Genomic DNA, 25,138 nt, shown 5'->3' with positions numbered 1-25,138 from the left:
TTTGGGGGAAAATTATATCCTTAAAACCTTCACATCACCCACTTTAATTGCTTCCTTTCATGTTGTATTTCTTCTAAAGGTACCTCACCTGCTGGGAGGAGCCACCTAGAGAGTGGCAGCGTTTAGAGAAGTAAGAACTGAAGGATAAAACCTGTTAAGGGTCTCCTCAGACACCGGAGTTCTCGTTACAGGTGGCTGCTGATGCCCCCAAATGGGGCTGAGTTGCCTCTCTGGAGCCTGTCCCTGCTCCACATGCCTTGTGTGCGTCACAGTGTTTATTGGAACTTGGCTCTTGGAGGCAGAATTACAAATTTCCTCATTAGTGGGTTTTTTATGGCTCCCTCTGCTCGAACAAGACAAACGTCAGAGTTCTATTTTCCATCATTTTTCAGATCTGTAGGAAGGCTGTTGTTCCCTTTTGTCAGAAGGAGCTAAATCTTATTTCTCTGAGCGTAGTTTTAGCACAGATCATCCCATTTTTACTATTTATTCTGAAAAAAACACCACTGCTTATTTATTCTGAGTTTTACTCTCTCTGACTATGGTTTGAGCCAAAACCCACATGGTCTTGTTTGCTGGGTTCTTCATCCAACAGCAGCAAATATCTGCTTTCTGGTGACAAATTTATTTTGAAATTAGGCTTTTTAGCTCGCTGGCTCTATTGGGCCTTTGCCAAGGGAAGTTTTTGGTGCTTTGGCTCCTTTCTGGCTGTGTGATCCTGCAGCTCAGGGAGGGTTGGGCAGGGCTGGGGTGGCCAACCTTGGCCGTGAGCGTTCCATCGCGGCTGCTGCAGGGGAGGAACCTGGTTTCTGCTGCCTACAACTTCCTGCAGGCCTTGGTTTGCTCAGCTCCGTCCCCAGAGGAACCTGGAAGAGCTGGCTGGAGGCTGGGGATGGTGTGGGTGCAGCCTGGGAAGCACCAGGAGCTGGACCGGGGAGCGTTGGCCAAGGCGGGGGTTCAACCAGCAAGAGGGTCCAGCTCCGGGGTGGGGTCTTCCCAGGGAGTGTTGCTGAATTTGAGCAGAGTTTTAGAAGAGAAGGCTCTGGTGTGACAGCAAGGCTTGTACCCACCAGTGCCAAACTCCTCCTGCAGAAACTTTGCCAAGGAAAACACGGAAAGCACCAATTATCTTGGATGGGCAGGACAGGTGTCTTGGGGCATTTTCTCAGAACCGGCCTCTTTGTTCTCTCCGGTGCACTTCCATATGGAATTCCAGCCTGGTTTGGGTTGGAAGGGACCTTAAAACCCATCCAATTCCATCTCCTGCTACAGACAGGGACACCTTCCACTATCCCAGGTTGCTCCAAGCCCCGTCCAACCTTGGGCACTTGCAGGGATCCAGGGATCCAGGGGCAGCCACAGCTGCTCTGGGCAACCTGTGCCAGGGCCCCACCAATGACATGAATCATTTCCTCCAGTGTTGCTCTTGGAAATTGTGAAGCAGAGGTACCTCGTGGAACTGTGAGCTGAGACACCCCAAAAAGTTGTATTTTCACCATTAAAATCATGTTTAGAGAGTAGGGAATGGTGAGGAATTGGGATGGGGATGGATGTGCCAACGGCGCGGTGCCGCTTGCAGTGAGTAACAGCAGGGGAAAGTACCTGGTGACAGGGTTATGCCTTGGAGTCAGCCTGGAAGATCCAGATGGGAATGTCCTTCCCTGTCCTTCAAGCCCCTTTCCCTCGGGAGTAATTCAATTCCAGGTGCTGACTCAGCTCAGCTGAATTTTCCCCCTCACCGAACACCAGGAGGAGCAGGAGGAGCCCAGCCCCTGCTACAGCTCCCAACAAAATGCCTTTGAAATATCTCTCAGGGGTTTGTTGCCAAGCTTGGGGGGAACAAGCAAACTGAAAAGTCTCTTAAATTATTCTTTCAGACTAATGAACAAATTTGATTAAGGTTTGGCAGCCCTTCCCAGTATTCCCTGTAACTAGGAAATGGTCCCAGTTCTCTGCTCAGCGAACACCCTCGTAATTAAACCATGAATGAAAGCAAATGTCCTGATGAGCACTTTGGGCTGGGACTTAAATTGAGGCAAATGACTATCAAACCCCAGAACTACCCTTCTGTAATCCCTGGGGAATTGTACAGGGTTGTGTACCCTGGAATGTCAGAGGCTGTGAGAGAAGGAGCCTGAATTACAGCCCCTGAAGGAGGGAAGTTCCCTACCCTGCTCCCCTGGATTTATAATCATCATCATCATCATCATCATCATCATCATCATCATCATCATCTAGGTTCATAAAGTCCCAGAATGGCTTGGGTTTGGGAAGGGACCTTAAAGATCATCTCATTCCACCCCCTGCCAGCCCAGGTTGCTCCAAGCCCTGTCCAGCCTGCCCTTGGACACTTCCAGGGATCCAGGGGCAGCCACAGCTTCTCTGGGCAACCTGTGCCAGGGCCTCCCCACCCTCACAACCAGGAATTCCTTCCCACTATCCCACCTAACCCTGCCCTCTGGCAGTGGGAAGCCATTCCCCCTTGTCCTGCCCTGTTTCTAATTCACTTTCTATTAACCTGAAGTCCCGTGAAATTCAGATTGGCTCAGAAAGTGTGGAAGCTGCTGGAGTTTAAATCCTGAGCCTTTGGAAGCTGAGGCTTTTGAGGAGCATTCCCTGGGCCAGTGAATTCGTGGTGTGGATGCTGTGCTTTATCATCAGCAGGAGGTTTAGTGTTGCTGCTGAATTAGCTGAAATAATTAATGACAGGCAGTACCTGAAAGGTAAATTCCAGCAGAGGGAAAGGCACCTTGATGTCTGGGATGTTTGAGACTGGCAGGATTCCAGTGGAGCAGTTTCTGGGAGCAGGGAGAGGGGAATGGACGGGAGGTTGTTGTTGAGAACCACTGACAACAACTGCTCCTTCTGGCCCTGCTGTGGGTGGAGCTGGCAGGTGAAATGGGGGAGAACATGAAGGGCTATTGAAATGCAGGGGAGAAACCAAGCAGAGAGGAGCCAGTGCAGGTTAGCTACAAAGACAGGGGATTTTCCAGGTGAACATGGATAATTCTTCAGAATTTGAATATATATAAATATATATATAGTTTGTATGTTTATAAATATATCAATACATTTTGAATCAAACACGTGTCCAGGCCATACATTTTGCTCCTTTTTTTTCCTTCCCAAGCCTTTTTTGTGTGTCCAGGATGCTCAACCCAGCACTGCAAAACTTAGAAGATAAATGGATAGGAAGAGGCTGATGCAATGCAAGGGAAAAAAGGCTCCTGAACTTCTCCTGGGGTCAGGGAAATAAATAATAACAACAGCCAGCCCATCCTGCTGGGGTGGGTGGGAGGCATGGCTTTATTTTATTTGCTGGTTGGTACCAGAATTGAGATGCTCCTGTCAAGACTGACAAGCAAGAAAATGTGAAATATAAATAGTAATTTTGGAAAGATGTGGAAAACAACTTGTTTACTGTTGGAGTTGTCACTGTGTGCTCCGGTGGGCCCTCAGTGTGTCACAGTCTGTTGGGTGGTTATTAAAAGCCCCATCCAGCACAGATAACACTTGGATTTAATCCCCAGATGATAAGGGGGTGTGCAGGAATTTGGGATGGGTTGTTTGTGCCTTCCTAAAATCCCAGTGCCCCAGGAATTGCAGGGGAAGGGAGCCCAGAGCAGTGCAGCTGCACAGCAACCCCGCTGGGAACTGGGGGTTAAAGCCATTTATAGGGAATCTGGGACAGGGGTTTCCACACTGACGAGGGTCAGTGGGGTCCACGTGTGTTGGACTGGGAGCTCCGTGTTCCTGCTTCCCTGGAAGTCCTGGAACCCCCCTTTGGGATAAGTCACAGTGTAAAACCTGGAAGAGGTCAGAACTTCACCATTAGCATTCCAAGAATTAATTTTAATAATTTGAAAGGTGGGGAGATTTGCTATTTAAATTAAACCACAGGTTTCCTTCAACTACTGTCCGGCTTTTCCCACTGGAATAACAGGAGAAATTGGATGCTAATGGCATGTGGATGAACCTGTCCCATTGCAGGGAAGACCTTTCTTCCTACAGGAATTCTGGGCTTGGGGAAATTTCCCTGAAATACCAACCTGTAGCTGTCACACTTCTCTCTCCTCCTGCTGCTGTGTCGAATGATAGTAAACTAAAAAAATAGAGATATGTTATTAAAAAAAGCTCGAACTTACAAAGTGTCCCTTCCTTCCCCTGCAGTGAAACCAGAGGAGCCCAAACCAGCGGAAGCTGTGACAGGGAACGACATCACAGCTCCTCCCAACAAGGAGCTTCCTCCCAGCCCGGAGAAGAAGACCAAGGTAGGACCATTCCACGCTCAGTGTCTCCACTTCCATGGTTTCATTTGCCAGCTTTTCTGCTTCCTCAGCTGTGCCAACCCAGGTTCTGTTTTCTGAGCTCCGCTTGGGAACCCTCTTCCCAGACCAAACCCAGCCAGTCCCAAACAGCTCAGCCACGTGACTGGAAGTGCCTTTGATAAATGTGTGGAAGGGTTTATTCCCTTGCACTCTGGGGTTGGGGTAGGAGTAGCAAACACAGAGGATGAACTCCTGCTGCACAGACACTCCCGAGTTGTTTACACCTTTATTTGCATTGCAGTGGGCACTGCTGGGATCTGGGGCTCTCTTGTTGCAGAGAGCTCTGCTCCCAGGAGCTTCAGAATGCACCCCCAAATTCCCCGAGGGGTGTGGGGCTGGGAGCTCTCTGTCCCCTCGGGGGCAGGGGCCGTGTGGCCGCGGGAGTTGATGGGATGAGGATTTAGGGCCCGCAATCCGTGTGTGCCCGTAATTGGAACGCCGTGCCCTGCGTCCTGCACGTAGGACTGGAGGCCAGGAACACCCAATTGCTAATCCCAGCTTTACCAGCCATTCCTTCTGTTGCTTCTGATGCTGCTGGAATAAATCCTGCTGGTTTGGTTTGGGGTTGGCTGGCAGGACCCCCCCTGCCCCGAGGCCCCGCTGCTCTCGGCTCTTTGCTGCGCTCAGAAAACAGAAAGCTGATTATCGTTATCGTTTGTTTCCTTTCAAACACCCCCTTTATGTTCTCGCTGCTCGATGGTTTGGTTCACAATGCGCTGTTTTTTTGTTGTGTTCCTTCGGTTTTTATCCCGGATTTTGCTTTCTGGCCCCACCCAAAGCCCTCTGCATCCACCTCCTCTCCAAAGCCGGCAGCAGCGAAGGCCAAGCCCTCGGCCACCACCAGCCCCAAGCGCCCGGGCTCGGCCACCTCAGGCCCAAACAAAAAAGCCACGAGCCCGACTGCAGGTCCTGCAGCCAGCACTGCCAAACGCCCCGGCACCAGCACCACCCGTCCCTCCTCCTTAGCTGCAAAAGAGACTAAACCAAAGGTAAGAACCGACCTGCTGTGCTGGGGGAGCTCCCAGGGCTCGTGGACGTGGGAAATGACCAGCTCTCCCCAGCAGTCAGAGCAGAATTCTCGTGCCAGTCAGGGGAGGAGAAGGTCAGGATGGTCCTTCAGTGTGTGAGGAGCTGCAGGGTTCTTGGGAGCAGCTTCCATTAACCCATGGATGGCATCAGGTCCCAGGCACTGAACTGTGGCATCACAGAGGCCAATTAAACTTGACTGGTGAACTGCCATGAATCACAGAATCCCAGGATGGTTTGGGTGGGAAGGAACCTTAAAGATCATCCATTCCACCCCCTGCCCTGGGCAGGGACACCTCCCACCAGCCCAGGTTTCTCCAAGCCCTGTCCAACCTGGCCTTGGACACTTCCAGGGCTGGGGCATCCACAGCTTCTCTGGGCAACCTGTGCCAGGGCCTCCCCACCCTCACAGGGAAGACTTTCTTCCCAATAAAACTCTTAAATCCAGACAAGACCATAAGAAAACTGATTGGAGACCTTTGATATTCATATCAAGGGGAAACAAATCCATTTGGGCACTCCAGTGTTTCCCACTGGGTGTCTCCTTGTGATGCCTGGTCACTGGAAGAGCTGCACAAAGAGAACTGATAACACTTCTGTGCTGAGGAAATGCTGGGATTTGGTAATTCCCCAAGAACAGAAGATTCATGGACAGTTCTTAGTGTTCATCTTCCAGCTGAAATAGGAAATCCATGTGTTAGGAATGGGAGGTGTCCCTTGAATCTTCCCTGTGTTAACTTGTGATCTTATAGAGAAGAATTCAGGTTTAAAAGGGAATGTTAAAATCAATTTCAGAAGCTTCACTGATGACTAAATGCCACCATTTCTGCCATATTAAGCTTAAATAGCTGCATTTGAGTGTCTTTTAGAACTAACTAAAGTTAGCAGGGAGGGTATGAAAGCGCAGGTGTAAATCTGTGCTTTTCTCTGAGCCAGCATCTTTGGCTTGGCTCAAGTTTTCCCATCATTCTGAATCCCTTTTTGATAAAATCAGGCTCTCATCTGACTTGTTTGCTCACATTAACTCAGTATTTTCATACTTCAGACACCAGGCAGTTGCCAAACAAGTGACTTACCAGGGAGAGGGAGGAAACCAGGGACAGTTTTCCAAGTGAGGGATGAGCCACAGACACCCAATTCTCATGTCCCCAGTGTTTCAATAAACTCCAGCTTAGCTCAGGAAGCATTCCTGCTCATGGAGGGTAGGGATCTCTCCCAGGAGTGTTGATAGTGGACAGATATGTTCCATTTTGTCCAGAAATCCAAACCTTCTTCACAGCCGTCAGTGCTGGACCAGCCCCGGGTGGAATCTGCTCCTCCACGGGGTCTGTGCTCCGTGTTCTCCACTCAACACAGTCACTTCTGCTCATCTGAATTATGTTTTAATTTGCATTATAACCTCTCAGCCGTGCCAAGCTTAAGTGCTTCAGACTGTAAAGGATTTGAGTTTATTTCAGCCTTTTCTGTGGCGCTTCCCCTCCCCTGGCAGTGCTGGTGCAGCACCGGCTCTGACGGCTCCTCCCCGCTTGCAGGTTGCGGATGCGAAGCCCGCGGAGAAGAAGAGCTCCCTCTCCAAGCCTCCATCCTCCACCACTCCCAAGACTCCTCTCAAGAGCTCCCCAGCTGCTCCCAAGACCACGGCGGCGTCTCCGGTCACGGCAGCTCCTGCTGCCAAAACCACCTCGGCCGCGACTCCCAAGAGGCCGTCGTGTGAGTGTCCCCTGCCCTGAACTCCTGCCTAGGATGTCCCCTCCCAAGGCCTGCGAGCCTGAGGGGCACCATCTGCTCCCCACAACCCCCTGGCAGCAGGGGGGAGCCGGGGGGAGTCAGACTGCTCCCAGGGAACAAGGGACAGGATGGGAGGAAATGGCCTCACGTTGCGCCAGGGGAGGGTCAGGTTGGATATTAGAAAATTTCTTTGTGGGAAAGGGCTACCCAGCTCTCCTGGAACCCCTTTAGGCCTCAGCTCTCCCTGGAGCCTTCTCTTCTCCAGGGGAACCCCCCCAGCTCTCCCAGCCTGGCTCCAGAGCAGAGGGGCTCCAGCCCTGGGAGCATCTCCAGGGCCTTCCCTGGACTCTGGCTGTAGCTCAGACTTTTTCCTCTCCAGGGCTTCCTGTTCCAAACCCAAATCCAAATGGCCCTGAAGGCCAACTTGGATGAGCCCTGTGTGATCCAGGGTTAATGCAGTTAGTGAACACACTTGATTTAAGGGATGCTGTTCCCTCTGCATTTTGCCACAGAATAAACACCAAAAGCAAATAAAACTTGGGAAGGGAAATCTCCAGGAGAAGGCTTGAAACCCCCGAACTGGTGCCTCTGAAAACCAAAAAGGGTTCAGCAGAAGTTGAGGGCTTTTTACCAGTGCAGGAAGAGTTTGGAGCTGAGATCACATCAGCTCCATCCAAAGGCTGTGTCCCACTCCTGCTGCTGCTGAAGAGGGACCTTCCCACGGGTTCAACGTGAAACACGAGCAGCGTTCCAGGCTCTTGGAAACACGTCCTCACTCGTTTTAGTGGAGCTCAGGAGATTCAACGTCAGATAAAATTTGAGTTAAATGATCTCAAGGCTTTTTAAATTACTGGACCCCAGTGGCAAAATTTGCCAATAAACGTGTAAAATGATCCGTGTTGGTTGGTTTGGGCTGTGAATCCCAGAGCTTGGATTCGTAACCCAACGTTCCCAGAGAAATAGTAATGTTTGAACTGTTTGAGGTTTATTAGGCTTGCTGGCCATCCCAGACTTCATGCTCTGGGGGAAAATATAATTAATCAAGCGTAGAGGAAGTGTTGAACCTTCCAAGAGCCATGTATCCCATCTGATCCCGTGGCCATCCTTGTAAAATTCATTTTGTGTGGTCTCTGAGGCAAAAACCGGGGCCCGGGAACGAGGAATCCGTTCTAATGAGTTCAGTTCATTCCTCCTTCCAAAAGTGAGCCCCAGACAAAGGGGCGTTCGCTGGTGCCATCTGAAAGGAGACGGAGCCAGCGATGCAGAGCTGCAGGAGGGGTGTTCCAAGAGGCAGGATGTGCAGAGGAAGAGGCTCCGGCAGCGGCGAGGGCGGCGGGACGGTGCCAAAGCACAGGGAGAGCTGGGTGGGCGAGGGAGAGATGAGGTCAGCTGGAGGAGCTCCAGGGGAGGCAGAGCTGCCTTGTGTGGGGCTGGGGACGCACGGGGGAGTCAGGAGTGGTGGAAGAAGAAGGGGGTCTTGTGTTGGGTGAGGTGACAGAGGGGTGTGACAGGCTGGAGGGAACCACAGCGGGTCAAACACCGTGGCTGGGTTGGGGTGGAGCAGCTGCAGGAAGAGATGGGGATGTGGGAGACCTGGAGCTCTTCTGATCCCAGTTCTGATCAACTCCTTTAGAGGAGGGGGGAGCCCAGGGGGTCGGGCTCTGCTCCCAGGGAACAAGGGACAGCACAAGGGGAAATGGCCTCAAGCTGTGCCAGGGGAGGGTCAGGTTGGATACTGGGAATATTCCTCCTGGGAAGAGCTGTCCATCAGTGGCAGGGGTGGAGACCCCATCCCTGGAGGGATTTCAAGGCCCTGTGGATGTGACACGGGGGGACAGGGTCAGAGATGGCTTTGGCAGTGCTGGGGAATGGTTGGACTCCATGATCTCAAAGATCCTTTCCAACCTCAGTGATTCCATGAATTTAGCTTCTCATGGCACAGCACTGAGACAGGGAGTAAGTTTGTGGCTAAAAGTGCTCTTTCTGGCTGAAGATGCTCTTTCAGCAGGACATCTGCTCTTGCTTCTCCTGAGTCAGAAGGCAGACACTGCCTTGTGATTCTCTCAGGTTTAGTCGTTGTTCAGAGCTGTGTGTAAGGATGGCTTTGACATTCTGTGGTTTCACTTTTTTGGGTATGAAATGTCAGTTCACTTCCTCCACTGAAGGGGAGCCACGTGGGGCTGGAGATTTTGATTTTTAATTTTTAGCTTTGTTTTGGTTTTTGTTCCCCTCCCTGTGGAAATGACTTTTATGTTTGCATAAGACCACGCTCTGTCCTTCCCATCAGGCAAAGATCAAAGCCTTTGCCTGTCATTATAGACCATGAGCTTTATCACTCTCCAGGTTTTCACCATCTCATATCACACAGACAGGAGGGTTCCAGCACTTGTAACCCCACTGACACGAGCAGAAATAACATCTCTCTCTGTATTAAACATATTCATCCTCTGCCTTTTATATAAAGCTGAGTCTGTTCTGTCCATGCAGTTTCCCCAACTGAAGCTGTGGTCTTGAGGAATGAAATTAGGTTGGTTTGACAGGCCCTTTTTTGAAGTGTTTGGTATTAATTATATATCTCTCCTTTAGGCCTTATTAAATTATCCAAATGGGTTTCACTTCATTAACTGAAATCTTATCTGGGAGGTTTAATTGAGTGCTTTTAGCAAAGTCAGGGTGGAATGATCCGGACTAACTTGGCCTGTAGTTATCTGCCTCTTCCCCTTGGTCTTTTCCATATTGATATTCCATAAATACCCTGCCAGCTGCTGGAGTTTATCTAAAAATATGAGACTTAATGGAAATTAAATACTAAAAAATGAGGGCTTTCATCATTTCTAACTATGGTTTTTTTCCATTTGTTGTTTCTTTTCAATGTTGCCTTCCTTTGGCTATTGGAACAAACCCGATTTTACCCAAACTTGCTCATCACTGATAGTGAAAAACCTACAATTTCACGATCAAAGAGCTCCTTAAAATAAAGTTCTGTTTCCATTTTTCAGTCCATGATTTTTGCCTTGATCAGTTTTGTGGTTGGTTTTTCTTCTGCTTGGGGAAATAGGGACGAGTTCCTGGTTTAGGCTGTGCTCTGTAATCAGGTCATGATCGTTGGGCTTTGCCCTAAGGCCTGGCTCAGTTTAGGGATTGATTTTTGGGTTTATACAATTAAAATAGGGACCAAAATACGTGCAATAACTTCTGTGCAAGAAAATTGGCACAGGGTAGGTCTGGTCTGGCAATGAGAGCAAGGTTAGAGAAGGACAAATGTGGGGTTGCTTTTGCTGTTGAGTAAAGAAAGGAAATGTGTTCTGGCAGGTTTTTTTGTTTGTTTGGGGTTTTTTGTTTTAAGAAATAAAGGTGGGGCAGGATTAAAATAACCTCAGTGAGTGCTGTCAGATTGAGAAAGTTATTTTAAGAAAAAACAAAATGTAACCCATCCCCCAGGTGTGTTCCATCATGGAATGATGGTCCTTTTACATTAATTGATCCTTTGGCCGGAATATCCAAGTGGGTTCTGCTGTCAGGAGGAGGAAACCAGGCAGGGGTTCAAACAGGGCAGTTAATTTTTGGGATGATTCCAGACTTCATCTGGATCCTGCCCTGAAATCCTGACCACTGTGTTCTGTGTTGGCAGCAATCAAAACCGACGGGAAGCCGGCGGAGGCCAAGAAGACCTTGGCAAAGTCTCCATCAGGTAATGCTCAGTTTCCCTCCAATCCTGGAGTTATGGGATCATCAGGCTTGGAGAACCCTCTAAGACCACTGATCATTTCCCCAGCACTGCCAAGGCCACCCATGTCCCCAGGTGCCACATCCACAGGGCTTTGAAATCCCTCCAGGGATGGGACTCCCCCCCTGCCCTGGGCAACTGTGCCAGGGCTGGGCAGCCCTTCCCAGGAGGATTTTTCTCAGTATCCAACCTAAACCTGCCCTGGCACAACTTGTAGCCATTTCCTCAGTCTAAATCAAACCCCCTTGTTTGGGGCTGGGGTGATTAAGGAGGTCTCTGTAAATCTCTGGGAAGTGTCCAGGGCCGGGTTGGACGGGGCTTGGAGCAGCCTGGGACGCTGGAAGGTGTCCCTGCCCATGGCGGGGGGTGGGACTGGGTGGGCTTTGGGGTCCCTCCCAACCCCAGCCCTCCTGGGCTGCTGTGACTCCGAGGGGGCCGGTACAAGCAGCCTGTGACCCGCATGTTCCCCCTTCCCTCCGGCATTCCCGTGCCACCCGCAGCAGACTCGAGCCGCCCCAGGAGCGCGGCCGGCAATGCCACCAAGAGCAGCGCCACCACTCCTTCCACCGCGGCCTCCAGCACTCCCAGCGCGCCCGGGGCAGCCACCAGTCGCCCCAAACCCAAGGCTGCCGCATCCAAACCCACCTCCTCGACCTCCGCTGCCCCCGCGGACGCTAAAAAACCCCCCGCCAAGGCCCCCGGCAAGCCCAGCTCCGCGGCCAAGCCGCCCCGGCCCAGCAGCAGCGCCTCCGCCCCCGACCTGAAGAACGTGCGCTCCAAGGTGGGCTCCACGGACAACATCAAGCACCAGCCCGGCGGGGGGAAGGTGAGTGCCGGGCCCCGCCGTGGCCCCGCGCGGCGCCGGGCGCTCCTCGCTGACCGCGGTGGCTGTGCCCTCACTGCTCTCCTCGCTCGCGCTCTGCAGAGCTCCTCTCTGGGGTCTGGGGTGGCATTAACCAGGTGGTGGGACTGTGCAGAAGGAATCCACCTCAGGGCCGCCCGGGGGTTGCTGGGGCACGTGTGGGAACCCAGGGCTCCGGTCCTGTTCTCCTGCCGTACGTCCTGACACAGGAACTCGGTGTTGAACACCCCCAGTCTTGTCTGTGTTCCAAACCTTGGCCTGGGGACAGAGGAATCCAGTCTGCTGAATGGCACAGAAGGGGGGAATAGTGCACTGGGGTGAAGGAAACCTGGATTCAGGAGCAAGTTCCACAGCACCTTTCCCGTGTTTAGCAGACCCAAAGCCGACATGAAACGGGTCTGTTTGGCTCACCCGTGGTGGCCACAAGGAGAGGGTAGTGCTGAAAAGGCATGTACAGAGCTAGAACACAGGGTTCTCGATGCCTCTTACTGCTCTAAATTACATGGTGAAACCAAGAATACCTGCCATGGAAATAAGGAAGGTTTGGGGATAGACCTGCAGCCTCTTCTGAGGTTTAGATAATGTGGCTGCAGAACCATCAGACCTTGATGAGCTGTTGTATAACCCCCATCTTGGCCTTACCAAAGGTGTTGACAGCACTCAGAGGGCTTTAATTCCCACCCAGAGGGATTTGCCCCCTTTGCTGCAGCCTGTGGGGCTGAATAACTCTGCACAGAACTTCCATGGGCTGCCAGGGGAGCGCGTTCCGTGCTGGGACCTCAGTCTGCTCCCAGGCACAGGAAAGTCAAGGGCACTCCTGGGCTGGCTGTGTGTCCCAGACAGCATCGATACCACATGGATTTACCCTCAGTCAGGGCTGTCTTAGTGGTGATCTCACAGCACAGCCCTCCCTGGGTCGGCTTGAGGGACTCGATTTTCACATTCCATTGCACTGTCCTTGATTTTCTAAATATTTTCATGGAATTATTAAATTCAAGCAATTTTATTTTTAAGCAAATTGTCCTTTTCATAGTCTGATTTACACTGAGGTGTTTTTAGAGTCTGAGGACGCTGTCATTGCTGAGGGGTTTTTTTGTTTACTGGTCTGTAAGTTAGTGAAATACAAAATTCATGCTGAGCCCCCCCCAAGAAATGCAGGTTCTGCTGCACCTCCCTGGATCCAGATTAGCAAAAGAATGGATATTTGCAGGTGGTTGCTGAATTTTTACGAAACCTCTAATTTTTCCTTCCGTTTTTGCTCAGCTGGACTTGCTTGGTCCACCTGCATTTTTTAGATAAAAACTAAATCAGCTGCTGGGCTCCAGGACTGAGTCAAGTCTGTGTGGGTGGAATCCCAACTGGAAGCACAGCATGTGTGTGTCCAGCAGAGCTCCTGGAGCTCCAAGACAGAGGCAATCCAGGGATGTCTTTGCCTCCAGGATCTTCATCATGTCCTCCCTGTGAAGGAGCTGCCCCTGCCCTGCTGCCGTTGGGCTCCTGAAAGATCTGGGTTGATTTTTTGGCAGGACGTAAGTGCCGGGGTCGCTTGGAACCTGCCAACGTGATCCCAAGGAAGGGGCACCAGGAGCTTTTTGAGACATGGAGAACAGGGTGCCTGTGCCACCCCATGCCTGAGTGGTGTTGCTTCCCTCCCATCCTGGGTGTGGGATTGTCCTTTGCCTGGGAACTGGAGCGTGCAGGAGGCTCTCCTGGGTCACCCGCTCCGTGAGGTCTCCCCGGGCAGCTCCTGTTCCCACCCCCTGCCCACACTTCTGCTTTTGCTGGTTGAAATCACCCGTTTGTCTCCATCCAGGGGAAAGTAGAGAAAAGGCCCGACCCAGCCGCCGCCGCGCCCAGGCCCGAGCCCAGCGCGGGCACTAAAGTGGCTCCTCCCAAAACAGCCGTATCAAAAGAGGGGGTCCCCAAACAGCCCAATGGGAAAGTGAGTTCCTTTCACACTTTTCTCTTGGGGGAGATGAAGGAAAAAGACGTTTCCATTTTGAGTCACCTTCCCTTCTCTTCGGCTCTTCTCTCTGTCCTGTCGGTGTCACTGTTCCTCGCACGGACACTCTTCCCGGTCTTTGTCCTACACCCCGAGATGTTCCCAGGGAAGCACCTTCAGGGCTCTCTCTGGAGGGACCTTCTCCACTCCTGCTGGGAATGTTTGCAGAGCAGAGCTCTCCAGTTTCACTTTGAGGTTGATACAGGCTTAACTTTGAGCCACTTCAAACCAGTTCTTCCTACGCAGAACCAGTTTGTAACCAGGCAGGGTTTTAGTTCAGAGCTGCTTCTCTTAAGAGCGTGGAATATTAAGGAATTCATCTTTCCTGCAATATTCCGGACCCAGTTGTTCCCAAACTCTGTAACTCCATGGATTAGGCCACCACCATTTGATGGGTTACCCCAAAGCTGGCGTGACACGGTGTTCCAGCACGAGGGAGGGGGTGAGGTGGGAGTGCTGCAGTTTAATTCCAGTATTACCAGGCAGAGCCTATTCAGGAATGACCAGGATTTGTACCTCTGGAGGAGTCAGTCACACACTCCATGGCACGAGTTTTTAGAGCTGCTCTTGCCCTGAATCCAGCCTTTCTGAATGGCCAAGGAGCTTTGGGAAGCTGCTCAAGTGAGAATGCTCTGGGGATTCCTTTTGTGCTCCGAGTTTATCACCTCTCTCTGGGAAGCAGGGCACAGCTGCTGCCCTGTTCTGTGCTGTGGGAAGTAACTCCCAGACTACACACGTGTTGTAACTAACCTTTGTAAGCACGGGCCTGTCTCTCTAACTCAGCTCCTGCTCTGTGAGTAAAGCTCACTTAGCTGTTCCTTCTGTATTACAAAAATCACAGGATCAATCACTGAGGTTGGAAAAGCCCTCTGAGCTCGAGTCCAACCATCGGCCCAGCACTGCAAGGCCACCACTGACCACGTCCCCAAGTCCAAATCACTTTAATTTAAAGGAGAAACAATTTAATTCACGTGTGGTCTGATGTAATTTAACCCAAGGTTTGACCACCTTCGTCAGGAAAACCTTTCTCAGCCCATGGGGCTTCACTGCCCGGGGGTTTGAGGGATGTTATCCAGGACTGGAGCCCACCCAGGAGCAGACCCTGAGCAGGTCATTCCAAGTGCTGGCCCCTGGCTCCCAGGCAGCTGGGCTGGCTCTCCCTGCTCCAGGGAAGCTCCCACTAGAAATATCCCGGGAAGCTCTGGGGGGCCGTGGGCAATCCCATCCCTTGGGGCAGGCAGGTCCGTGGGCCCGTGGGGCAGCGTTTTCACCTCATGCTCTGGCACTAACACTGTCTGTGCAGGCTCTTGTCCTTCACTTCTCTCTCACTCTCCTCAGTCGCTTCCACCCCTGGCACTGAGTCGGGCTGAGTTCCCAGGGCTCCTGTTCCCCGTGTCAGAGCCCCCCCTGCCATATGACAACTCTAACCAGTCCTCTCCCTTGTGTTGTTTTCCATTCTGTGACGTTCCAGGTCCAGATAGTCTCCAAAAAAGCGAACTACAGCCATGTTCAGTCCAAGTGTGGTTCCAAGGACAATATTAAGCATGTCCCTGGAGGTGGGAATGTAAGTATGGGCTCTGGGCAAGCTGTCTGTCTACTAACTCCTTCTCTTGTACCATGTTGTTGTGTCACTCTCAAGAATGCTCTGTTGGAGGCACAAAGGTGTGGCAGAGTCTCAGGGCTCCTGGAAACAAGGCAGGCTGAAGAATTGTTTAATTTTCCCTTGGGATGCCAGGATGAACGCGAGTGTCTCGTTTCATAGTGCTCCAGCTACACCTGACCTGCTTCTCACCTGGTTTATGGGTTGTTCGTGGCCAAATGGAGGATGTCCACATCACTGACCCCAGGAGTTAACTCCCCATGGATCCCAGGAATTAACTCCCCATGGATCCCAGGAGTTAACTCCCCATGGATCCCAGGAGTTAACTCCCCATGGATCCCAGGAGTTAACTCCCCATGGATCCCAGGAGTTAACTCCCCATGGATCCCAGGAGTTAACTCCCCATGGATCCCAGGAGTTAACTCTCCATGGGTCCCAGGAGTTAACTCCCCATGGATCCCAGGAGTTAACTCTCCATGGGTCCCAGGAGTTAACTCCCCATGGATCCCAGGAGTTAACTCCCCATGGATCCCAGGAGTTAGCACTCCCTGGATTCCCTCTGCAGGCAGTGGAGGCACCTCCTCATCTCACTGACCTACTGCAGATGTTTGATTTTTCAGCTCAAATTCATTGTGGCCTGGAAGTGCCTGCTGCCCTTCCCTGGCTCACAGCTCCAGCTGAGGCCAGATTCATTTCACTTCTTGTTTCACTAAAAGGACTTTGAAACAGGAAAAGACTCAGGGACTTAACCTTTGAGCTGTGATTAATTTCTAAATTTAAAGGCTGCTGGTGTCTCTGGCTGCAGAGCTGAGCTCGTTAAAATAGAAAGTTAATCTGGTGGTGTCTGCGACTTGGTTTGGGGTGTGAGAGCCTGAAAGGGTCTGGCAGGAAAACCAGGTTAACTCTGTGGATCCTAAAGCCTGGGAGAGCATGAGTTTAGTTTGGTGGCTCATTCCTTGGGGCAGATCTGTGCTGGGTTTGCTCAGGGGCAGTTTCAGAAACACAAAGTTTGGGTGGTTTCAGAGACACTGAAGTATTTAAGCCCGGGGGAGCTGGTTCCATAGGTGTTGAAATATTCCATGTTCCTGAGGAGTGATGTCCCAGAGTGTCTGGTTGGAGTCAGTGACACTGCTCAGGACCTGGCTGTGGGGACAACTGTGGGCCATTTTTCCTGGGAAATCCATGCCCAGACGGCTGAACCTTTGCAGGACTGATTTTCCCTCAGATTTTTGCAGGAGGGAACCAGATGTGGGTCCTTGAGGAGCTGGTTCCCTCCAGGGTGGTCAGAGCCTGGTGGTCACTGTGGTGGTCACTGCACGAGGCCTCCCTTCCCACAGAGCCACTGGGCACACCCTCTGCCCCCCTCCTGCCCGGGGCTTTGGCATTTGCCTTTCCCAGCTGACAGTTCTCATTTGGTGCTTCCAGGACCTGCTCGGTGCCTGTGGGGGAGTTTCCCCTGGAAATGCTCCCACAGGAGACTCTGGGAAGCTGCTGGGGAGACCCTCCTGCCAGCTGGGTGCCCTCGTGGTGTTTTCCAGCCTGTGCACTCCTGGTCCTGCTGCGTCCCCTGGGTTTGTCTCCCCTGGGTTTGTCTCCCCTGGGTTTGTCTCCCCTGGGTTTGTCCCCCAGTGTGGCACAGGCTGTTCCAGAGCCGGTGCTCGGTGGCAGAGGTGCCTTTGGCCACTCTGGTGACAGTTTTTGGGGCAGCTGGTGCCGTTTCCCTGCCCCTGCACTCCAAGGAGCTGTGTTTTAGAAGCCACTTCAGTTTTGCCACTCTTACCCCTGACAGCCTTTCAGTGGCCAATGAGCCCCACACGTGCTTTTCCTTTTTTCCAGGCTCCCAGGAAAGGGATTTAAAAGTGGGGATATTTTCTTGCTTGATTAACTCCATCAGTGAACTGTTCTTCTGCTCATGAATCACCATCCTGTCCTTCCCTCTTCACTGCCAGACATTCTCAACCCTGGGGACAAGTGTGTCCCTGCTTTCTTTTCCTCTTCCCCCACACTCTCCTTTCACCACTGCAATTTTCCTCCTGGATCAGCTACTTAAGCAGCACTTTATTCCATATTTTCAGAGCAGAAAGCTCATTCCCAGGTTCCAAATGCCCCCAGAGCAGCTCCAGGCAGGCATTCCCAGCCCTCCAGCATCCCCAGCCCTGCACATGGATGTGAGTGCCCAGTCTGTCTTCCCAGAAAAGCCTTTCCTTTTTACTCATTTTTATCTCTTCTCCCTCCCTTTGGGGCACTGTGATCTTGGTGACCTCTTCCAAGCTGTTTTCTTGCTCAAATAATTGTGATGATCTCTTCTGGGAGAAGAGATCCCAGTGTTTAATGCCCTGACTTCCCAGTGTTTAATTCCCTGATGGAAGGTCTGGAAGGTCTGGTCTCTGTGGGCTGTGCCTTCAGTTAAAGCCTGTAGGAATCCTGTGGACAAGGCTTGTGGTTTAGTAGGAAATTATGGTTCAGCTTTAGGGCTGCTCTGGTAGAAGTGATGGACATGGAATCTTGGAGTGTTTGGGGTCAGAAAGGACCTTAAAGCTCATCCCATTCCACCCCCTGCCACGGGCAGGGACACCTCCCACTAGCCCAGGTTACTCCAAGCCCTGTCCAGCCTGGCCTTGGACACTTCCAGGGCTGGGGCATCATCCCACCACCCACCACCCTACCCAGGTGGTTCCTGGCTGGGTCTCTGTTTGGGGGCCCATTTTACCTTCTACACATGGAGGTAATTTCTTCTGCCCTCCGAGATTCCCAAGAACCCATGCCCCAAACCAGCAGCTGTTATTTCTGCTCATGGTCCATGTGCCAGACACAGGAAAGTTTCCTGGGTAAAAGCTTTTGTTGCACTTTAGTATTTCCCCCTCCTGGAGCAACAGAGTCGTTTGGTTTGGAAAAGACCTCCAAGATCATCCAGTCCAACCTCTGACCAAGGTTTCTCTCTAAAGAAAGCAGTGAAGAGGTAGATTTTGCAAAGTGCAGGTAATGTCTGTGGTGCTGAAGGTTTAAAGGTGATTTGGTGTCCATGTGTTTCTCTGTCCTTTGGCTTGACCTGCTTAGATGGATTGGGAAGTGGTCAGAGATAGAAAACCTAAGAAGAGTTGAGGGTCACACTCCCCATCTGAGCCTCTGTGTCAAACTCTCTGCTCTAAAGTTTATTTTTGGCCCTGGAGTCTGTGTTTGGCTCTGTCAGTGCAATCCCAGGCCTGTAAATGTGTCTCCTGTTGCAAACTCAAGTTGGAAATCCAGCAAGAACTGCCCTTCCATGCAGGTGTGGTGGTTTGGATCTGCTGGGGAGTCCCAGCTGGGTACATCTGTGTTGTTGTCAGCTGATAGTATCATGAGCTTAAAATGCATTCAGTGAAATAAATTGAATTTCATCCCAGTCCCAAGCAAGCAAGAACTGCTGATTAAAGCTGTAATTATCAATAAGCTCTTGGAGTAGCTGGTGAGTGAATGAGTTCTTGTCACATTCAAAAAGAAAGACTTGGATTTTCTCTGCAAACCAATCTGGAGCAAAACTTCCTGAGCACAGAGGGGCCAGCTGGTGGTTGGCAGCCAACAGTCACGACTGGGATTGGGGATTCTCTTGCCATTCCTTCCAAAAACCCCCAGAATGTCAACTTGATTAGACCAGATGACCAGAAGTTCCTTCTGGTATAAATTATCTTACATTTGTATGAAGAGAATCTCCATGTGGTTAGACAAAAGTTCATTCTGGAATGGAGGAATTTCCCATCCACCTGCCTCTCTGGGCAACCTGTGCCAGGGCCCCACCACCCTCACAGCCAACAATTCCTTCCCACTATCCCATCTATCCCTGCCCTCTGGCAGTGGGAAGCCATTCCCTGTGTGCTGTCCCCCCATCCCTTGTCCCCAGTCCCTCTCCAGCTCTCCTGGAGCCCCTTCAGGCCCTGCCAGGGGCTCTCAGCTCTCCCTGGAGCCTTCTCTTCTCCAGGATGAACAGGATGGTGGAGAGAAAAGGTTGGAGCTGGTGACACGTCCCTGGCCCTGCAGCAGGAGGTCCCTGAGGTGACATCTGCCCTGGGGGCTGTGGAGCTGCCAGGCCATGGCTGTGTCCTCAGGGGCAGTGCCAGCACTGGCCAGGAACGGGCTGGGGAACGTGGCAATGGGGCCAGCTGTTTATTGGACCCTCTTCCAAGTGCTTGGGTATTCCATGGCTGTGCCATGAGCTCAAGGCCCCCATTTCTGGTCACTGTCCCTCTGTCTGTGTTCTCTGGTCTCAGTTTCTGTCCCTCACGTTAACCCCTCCTGGCCTTTGAGTGACGCCAAAGCTGCCGGCGGCGTTTGGCTGGGGATCAGCAGGAGATGGTTCCCATGGCTGGGGATCAGCAGGAGATGGTTCTTCCCAGGACTGGGGATCAGCAGGAGATGGTTCCCATGGCTGGGGATCATCAGGAGATGGTTCCCTATGGCTGGGGATCAGCAGGAGATGTTCCCCATGGCTGGGGATCAGCAGGAGATGTTCCCCATGGCTGGAGATCAGCAGGAGATGTTCCCCATGGCTGGGGATCAGCAGGAGATGGTTCCCAGGGGCTGGGGATCAGCAGGAGATGTTCCCCATGGCTGGGGATCAGCAGGAGATGGTTCCCAGGGGCTGGGGATCAGCAGGAGATGTTCCCCATGGCTGGGGATCATCAGAAGATGGTTCCCATGGCTGGGGATCAGCAGGAGATGGTTCCTGTGGCTGGGGATTGGCAGGAGATGGTTCCCGTGGCTGGAGATCAGCAGGAGATGGTTCCCATGGCTGGGGATTGGCAGGAGATGGTTCCCATGGCTGGGGATTGGCAGGAGGTGGTTCCCATGGCTGAGGATCAGCAAGAGATGGTTCCCATGGCTGGGGATCAGCAGGAGATGGTTCCCATGGCTGGGGATCAGCAGGAGATGTTCCCCATGGCTGGGGATCATCAGAAGATGGTTCTTCCCAGGGGCTGGGGATCAGCAGGAGATGGTTCCCATGGCTGGGGATTGGCAGGAGATGGTTCCCATGGCTGGGGATTGGCAGGAGATGGTTCCCATGGCTGGGGATTGGCAGGAGGTGGTTCCCATGGCTGAGGATCAGCAAGAGATGGTTCCCATGGCTGGGGATCAGCAGGAGATGGTTCCCATGGCTGGGGATCAGCAGGAGATGTTCCCCATGGCTGGGGATCATCAGAAGATGGTTCTTCCCAGGGGCTGGGGATCAGCAGGAGATGGTTCCCATGGCTGGGGATTGGCAGGAGATGGTTCCCATGGCTGGGGATTGGCAGGAGATGGTTCCCATGGCTGGGGATCATCAGAAGATGGTTCCCATGGCTGGGGATCAGCAGGAGATGGTTCCTCATGGCTGGGGATTGGCAGGAGATGGTTCTTCCCAGGGCTGAGGATCAGCAGGAGATGGTTCCCTATGGCTGGGGATCAGCAGGAGATGTTCCCCATGGCTGGGGATCAGCAGGAGATGTTCCCCATGGCTGGGGATCAGCAGGAGATGTTCCCCATGGCTGGAGATCAGCAGGAGATGTTCCCCATGGCTGGGGATCAGCAGGAGATGGTTCCCAGGGGCTGGGGATTGGCAGGAGATGTTCCCCATGGCTGGGGATCAGCAGGAGATGGTTCCCAGGGGCTGGGGATCAGCAGGAGATGTTCCCCATGGCTGGGGATCATCAGAAGATGGTTCCCATGGCTGGGGATCAGCAGGAGATGGTTCCTGTGGCTGGGGATCGGCAGGAGATGGTTCCCATGGCTGAGGATCAGCAGGAGATGGTTCCCATGGCTGGGGATCAGCAGGAGATGTTCCCCATGGCTGGGGATCAGCAGGAGATGGTTCCCATGGCTGGGGATCAGCAGGAGATGGTTCCCAGGGGCTGGGGATCAGCAGGAGATGTTCCCCATGGCTGGGGATCAGCAGGAGATGGTTCCCATGGCTGAGGATCAGCAGGAGATGGTTCCCAGGGGCTGGGGATCAGCAGGAGATGTTCCCCATGGCTGGGGATCAGCAGTTGAACATGATGTGGTAGAGCAGGGCACAGGCTGATGAAGCACAAGCTGGTGTTGGGGGTGGCCCGTCGGCCTCCGGAGTCACCACAGACGTTGCTCTGCACTGAGCTGGTTCTTCTTGTCTCTCCAGGTGCAGATCCAGAACAAGAAAGTTGACCTTTCCAAAGTGTCCTCCAAGTGTGGCTCTAAAGCAAATATCAAGCATAAGCCAGGTAGGAGTTTTACCATTTCCTCAGGGTTTGTTGGTAGATTTTGCACGTCCCTTAAACCCGGTCCTGGATCGGGACTGAAGCTGTTTAAGGGGCTTGCTGCTTTCAGGGGGTGTCTCCAGAAGCTCTGGAAATGCTCCTTTAGCAATTCCAGGTGGTTTCATGAGCAGAGAAGGGGAGTACAAGATGTGGGATGTCCTCAAAGCATCTACTGCTTTGACTCAGCTCTGCTTTTTCGTGCTCATTTGAAAAGGAAACCGTGGATATTCCCATGACCATTCCAGGAAGCTTCACCCCAGAGGGCTTTGGGACTCTGGGAATATCCATGTGCTGCAGAAGGACAAAGGTGTCTCCAGTTCTTCAAAGCTCGTATGAGGGTCCTTTTAGCCTCACTTTCGTGGCAGCTCCTGCCTTACATAAAACACTTCAATGACACTTTGTGGGATGAGCATGTGGGAATTCTTTGCTCCCCACAGAGAACGGTGCAGTTACTCCGTGTGAATTCCTGGGAATCTCAGGTTTCTACCCAAGCAGTACCCAGCCCAGGGCTCAGCTGGAGCGTGGGCAGGTCTCACATCCAAGGCCCTGTGGCTGTAGGCCCCTTGTTTGGCCTGTGGGATGGTCAGATCCGTGACCTTTCCTGGTCCGTCGGCGTCTGAGGACACTCCCCCACACGGGAACGCTGCCGCCGTCAAACCCCACACCCCAGGGACAAAGTTCACTGCCCAGAGCCAAGAACAAGCACCACAGGCCCGTCTTTGTCCGCTCCTGGGAGTTCCCTGCACCCTCTGCCAGGTTGAGCCTCATCCACCCCACGCTCCGGTGGCTCCGAACGCGCTCCCGCGTTGGGAACGTGGTGCCACGAGCGTGACCTCTCCTGCTCAGTGCTCGGAAATAACGAGCCCAGAGCGACAATAACTGCCCTTGTCCAGGGCTGGTTGGAGCCCAACAACCCCTCCATTGGCTGGCAGGGCTCGGAACAGGTTTGCTTGGGCCAGATCTGCTGGTTTCCACCGTTGGCCATGCCAGGCTTCCAGAGGGCCGGGAGCTTCCAGAGGGCTGAGGGTTTAATGATGTCTCTGGGAAGCAAAGTTCCATTCAGCAATACTTGAATTGGGTTTGGGAGAAAGCTGCTGGAACGTGGATTGAATCCAGTGAAAGGTGTCCCTGTCCACGGCTGGGGGTTGGAATGATCCTTAAGGTCCCTTCCAACCCAGGCCATTCCATGATTCCATTCCGTGGTTCCAGGTACAGTCTGAGTTATTAATAAAGCAGGCACCAAAACGTTCAGAGGGATGGGGCTGCTGGGACAGGCTGAGTTGGGATTGTTCAGCCTGGAGGGGAGAAAGAAAGCTCTGGGGTGACCAAACTGTGGCCTTCCAGTGCCTGAAGGAGCTGACAGGAAAAGTGGAGGGACTTTGGCCAAGGGCCTGGAGGGACAGGACAGGGTGGAATGGCTTCAAACTGGCAGAGGATAAATTTAGGTTGGATATTGGGAAGGAATTCCTGGCTGGGAGGGTGGGGAGGCCCTGGCCCAGGTTGCCCAGAGAAGCTGTGGCTGCCCCTGGATCCCTGGAAGTGTCCAAGGCCAGGTTGGAGCAACCTGGGCTCGTTCCCCACCCGAGGGACCTCCAGGGCTTTGCTGGCACAGGTGGGAACAACCAACTTTGGTCCTGCCAGTTCTAAACCAGACTTAACTGGGGAGAGACTGAGCCAGTGAAGGTGTTCCTTGGTCCTGTCCCTCCTCCAAAGGGTCCCCAGCAGCTCCCTGGGGGGGCTGGGGAGGGGTGGGACCTTCGTGGGACCTTTCCTGAACTCACCCCTGCACATGTCCTTGCAGGGGGAGGAGATGTCAAAATTGAGAACCAGAAGCTGAACTTCAAAGAGAAGGCCCAAGCCAAAGTGGGATCTCTGGACAACGTGGGACACTCGCCGGCGGGAGGGGCCGTGAAGGTGGGTGCAGGGGGCTCTGGCACCCCAGGGTGGGGCTCCAGTGGGCTGCTCCTCCTCCTCCTGCTCTTGAGGGAGAGCAGCTCCTCCACCCCCGGCCTGTTCCAGCCACCTGCTTGTTTCTGGGGCCTGTGTTGTGCCCCCAGGGGTAAGGAGGGACCCCAGGAGTACAGATGGGTTGGGAAGGAGAGCGCTGGGAACCACCTTGGCCTGCCAGACCAATCTCCCTGGCAGGCATTCCTGGGGGCTGGTGCTGCCCATCCCCATCCTTCCTGTTGGGATCTGAGAGCAGGGATGGATCACTGAGCCAGGAGCCCCAGAGGGGCTGCCTGTGGCCTTCACCTCCAGTTAAAGCTGGTGAGATCCAAGTGCTCTGTGCTGGGAGACCTTTGTGGGTCTTGGGAGCACCTGGAGGACCATGGAATATCCTGAGCTGGAAGGGACCCCCGGGAGTGTGGAGTCCAAGTCCTGCAGCCCCTTGGTGTGAGGGTGGGAACAGATGGTTGTGCTCTCGTGGCTGTGATTCCTCCCTTCTCCCATGGGAACACAAACTGTCCCCAGCCTTGGCTCTGCACCTTCCAGGTGTGGCTGCAGGGATGTGATGTCTGTGCTCAGGGAGGGGACACTGACCCACCACAGCACAGCATGACCAGGGGGTGCTGGGAATTGTGTTCAGGGAGACACTGGGGCTGTTACTGTGCAGTTCCAGAATGGTTTGGGCTGGAGGGCACCTTAAGGATCATCCCATTCCAACCTCAACACCTTCCACCAGCCCAGGTTGCTCCAAGCCCCGTCCAACCTGGCCTTGGACACTTCCAGGGCTGGGGCAGCCACAGCTTCTGTGGGCAACCTGTGCCAGGGCCTCCCCACCCTCCCAGCCAACAATTCCTTCCCAATATCCCATCTAACCCTGCCCTCTGGCAGTGGGAAGCCATTCCCTGTGTCCTGTCACTTCAGGCTCTGGCAGCCCTGCACCTCTCACAGCCCTGCACCTCTCACAGCCCTACAACTCCTGCACCCCACACCCCCGCACCTCTCACATCCCCCTGCACCCCACACACCCCTGCACCTCTCACAGCCCTGCACCTCTGATATCCTTCTGCACCTCTGACACCTCTACACCTCTCACATGCCCTTGCACCTCTGACAGCCCTACAACCCCTGCACCTCTCACAGCCCTGCACCTCTGACAGCCCTACAACCCCTGCACCTCTCACAGCCCTGCACCTCTGACAGCCCTACAACCCCTGCACCTCTCACAGCCCTGCACCTCTCACATCCCCCTGCACCTCTCACATCCCTACAACCCCTGCACCCCACACCCCTGCACCTCTGACACCTCTACACCTCTGACACCCCCCTGCACCTCTGACACCCCCCAGCCCCCGCACGCAGCCCTGCCCCTGTCCCCCCGCACGGCCGCCTATTGACCGGTGCCCCGTTTGTCCTTGTAGGCCGAGGGCGGTGCGGAGCCGGGGCAGCAGCCGCCGGCGGCCGCGGGGCCGGGCCCGGGCGCGGTGCCGGGGCCGGGTGCGGTGCCGGGTGCGGTGCCTGTCCCGGCCCCGGCCCCGGCGGCCCCGGCGGGCAGCGCGCTGCGGGAGAACGGGGTCGGGCCGGCCGTGCCCCCCGGCCTGGGCACCGCCGAGCAAAGGGACACTCAGAGCTTCGAGACTCACATACAAGAAACAAGTAAGTGCCCGCGGGCCCCCCCT

General features: G+C 53.5%; 1 protein-coding gene across 7 annotated transcripts in view; it reads left to right on the top strand.

Annotated features, from left to right (window-relative positions):
• Nucleotides 1–25,138, top strand: part of MAP4 (microtubule associated protein 4) — a 142,860-nt gene that overhangs the window by 116,891 nt on the left and 831 nt on the right. For 3 of the 7 annotated variants that reach the window (XM_051806040.1, XM_051806045.1, XM_051806039.1), the window contains 10 exons: nucleotides 4,171–4,271; nucleotides 5,108–5,317; nucleotides 6,887–7,064; nucleotides 10,714–10,773; nucleotides 11,310–11,635; nucleotides 13,485–13,613; nucleotides 15,145–15,237; nucleotides 21,398–21,479; nucleotides 23,317–23,429; nucleotides 24,881–25,115. In XM_051806040.1, coding sequence (XP_051662000.1) covers nucleotides 4,171–4,271; nucleotides 5,108–5,317; nucleotides 6,887–7,064; nucleotides 10,714–10,773; nucleotides 11,310–11,635; nucleotides 13,485–13,613; nucleotides 15,145–15,237; nucleotides 21,398–21,479; nucleotides 23,317–23,429; nucleotides 24,881–25,115 — 1,527 coding nt within the window. The remainder of the gene's footprint in view (nucleotides 1–4,170; nucleotides 4,272–5,107; nucleotides 5,318–6,886; nucleotides 7,065–10,713; nucleotides 10,774–11,309; nucleotides 11,636–13,484; nucleotides 13,614–15,144; nucleotides 15,238–21,397; nucleotides 21,480–23,316; nucleotides 23,430–24,880; nucleotides 25,116–25,138) is intronic. The other 4 variants (XM_051806041.1, XM_051806043.1, XM_051806042.1 and 1 more) reach the window with 4 other exon arrangements.

The sequence above is a fragment of the Manacus candei genome, unplaced genomic scaffold, assembly GCF_025592945.1.
Source record: "Manacus candei isolate 608988 ecotype Guabito, Panama unplaced genomic scaffold, ASM2559294v1 h1tg000066l, whole genome shotgun sequence".
NCBI lineage: Eukaryota > Metazoa > Chordata > Aves > Passeriformes > Pipridae > Manacus > Manacus candei.
Note: the sequence above shows the minus strand (reverse complement) of the source record. Positions and strands in the feature narration are given on the sequence as shown.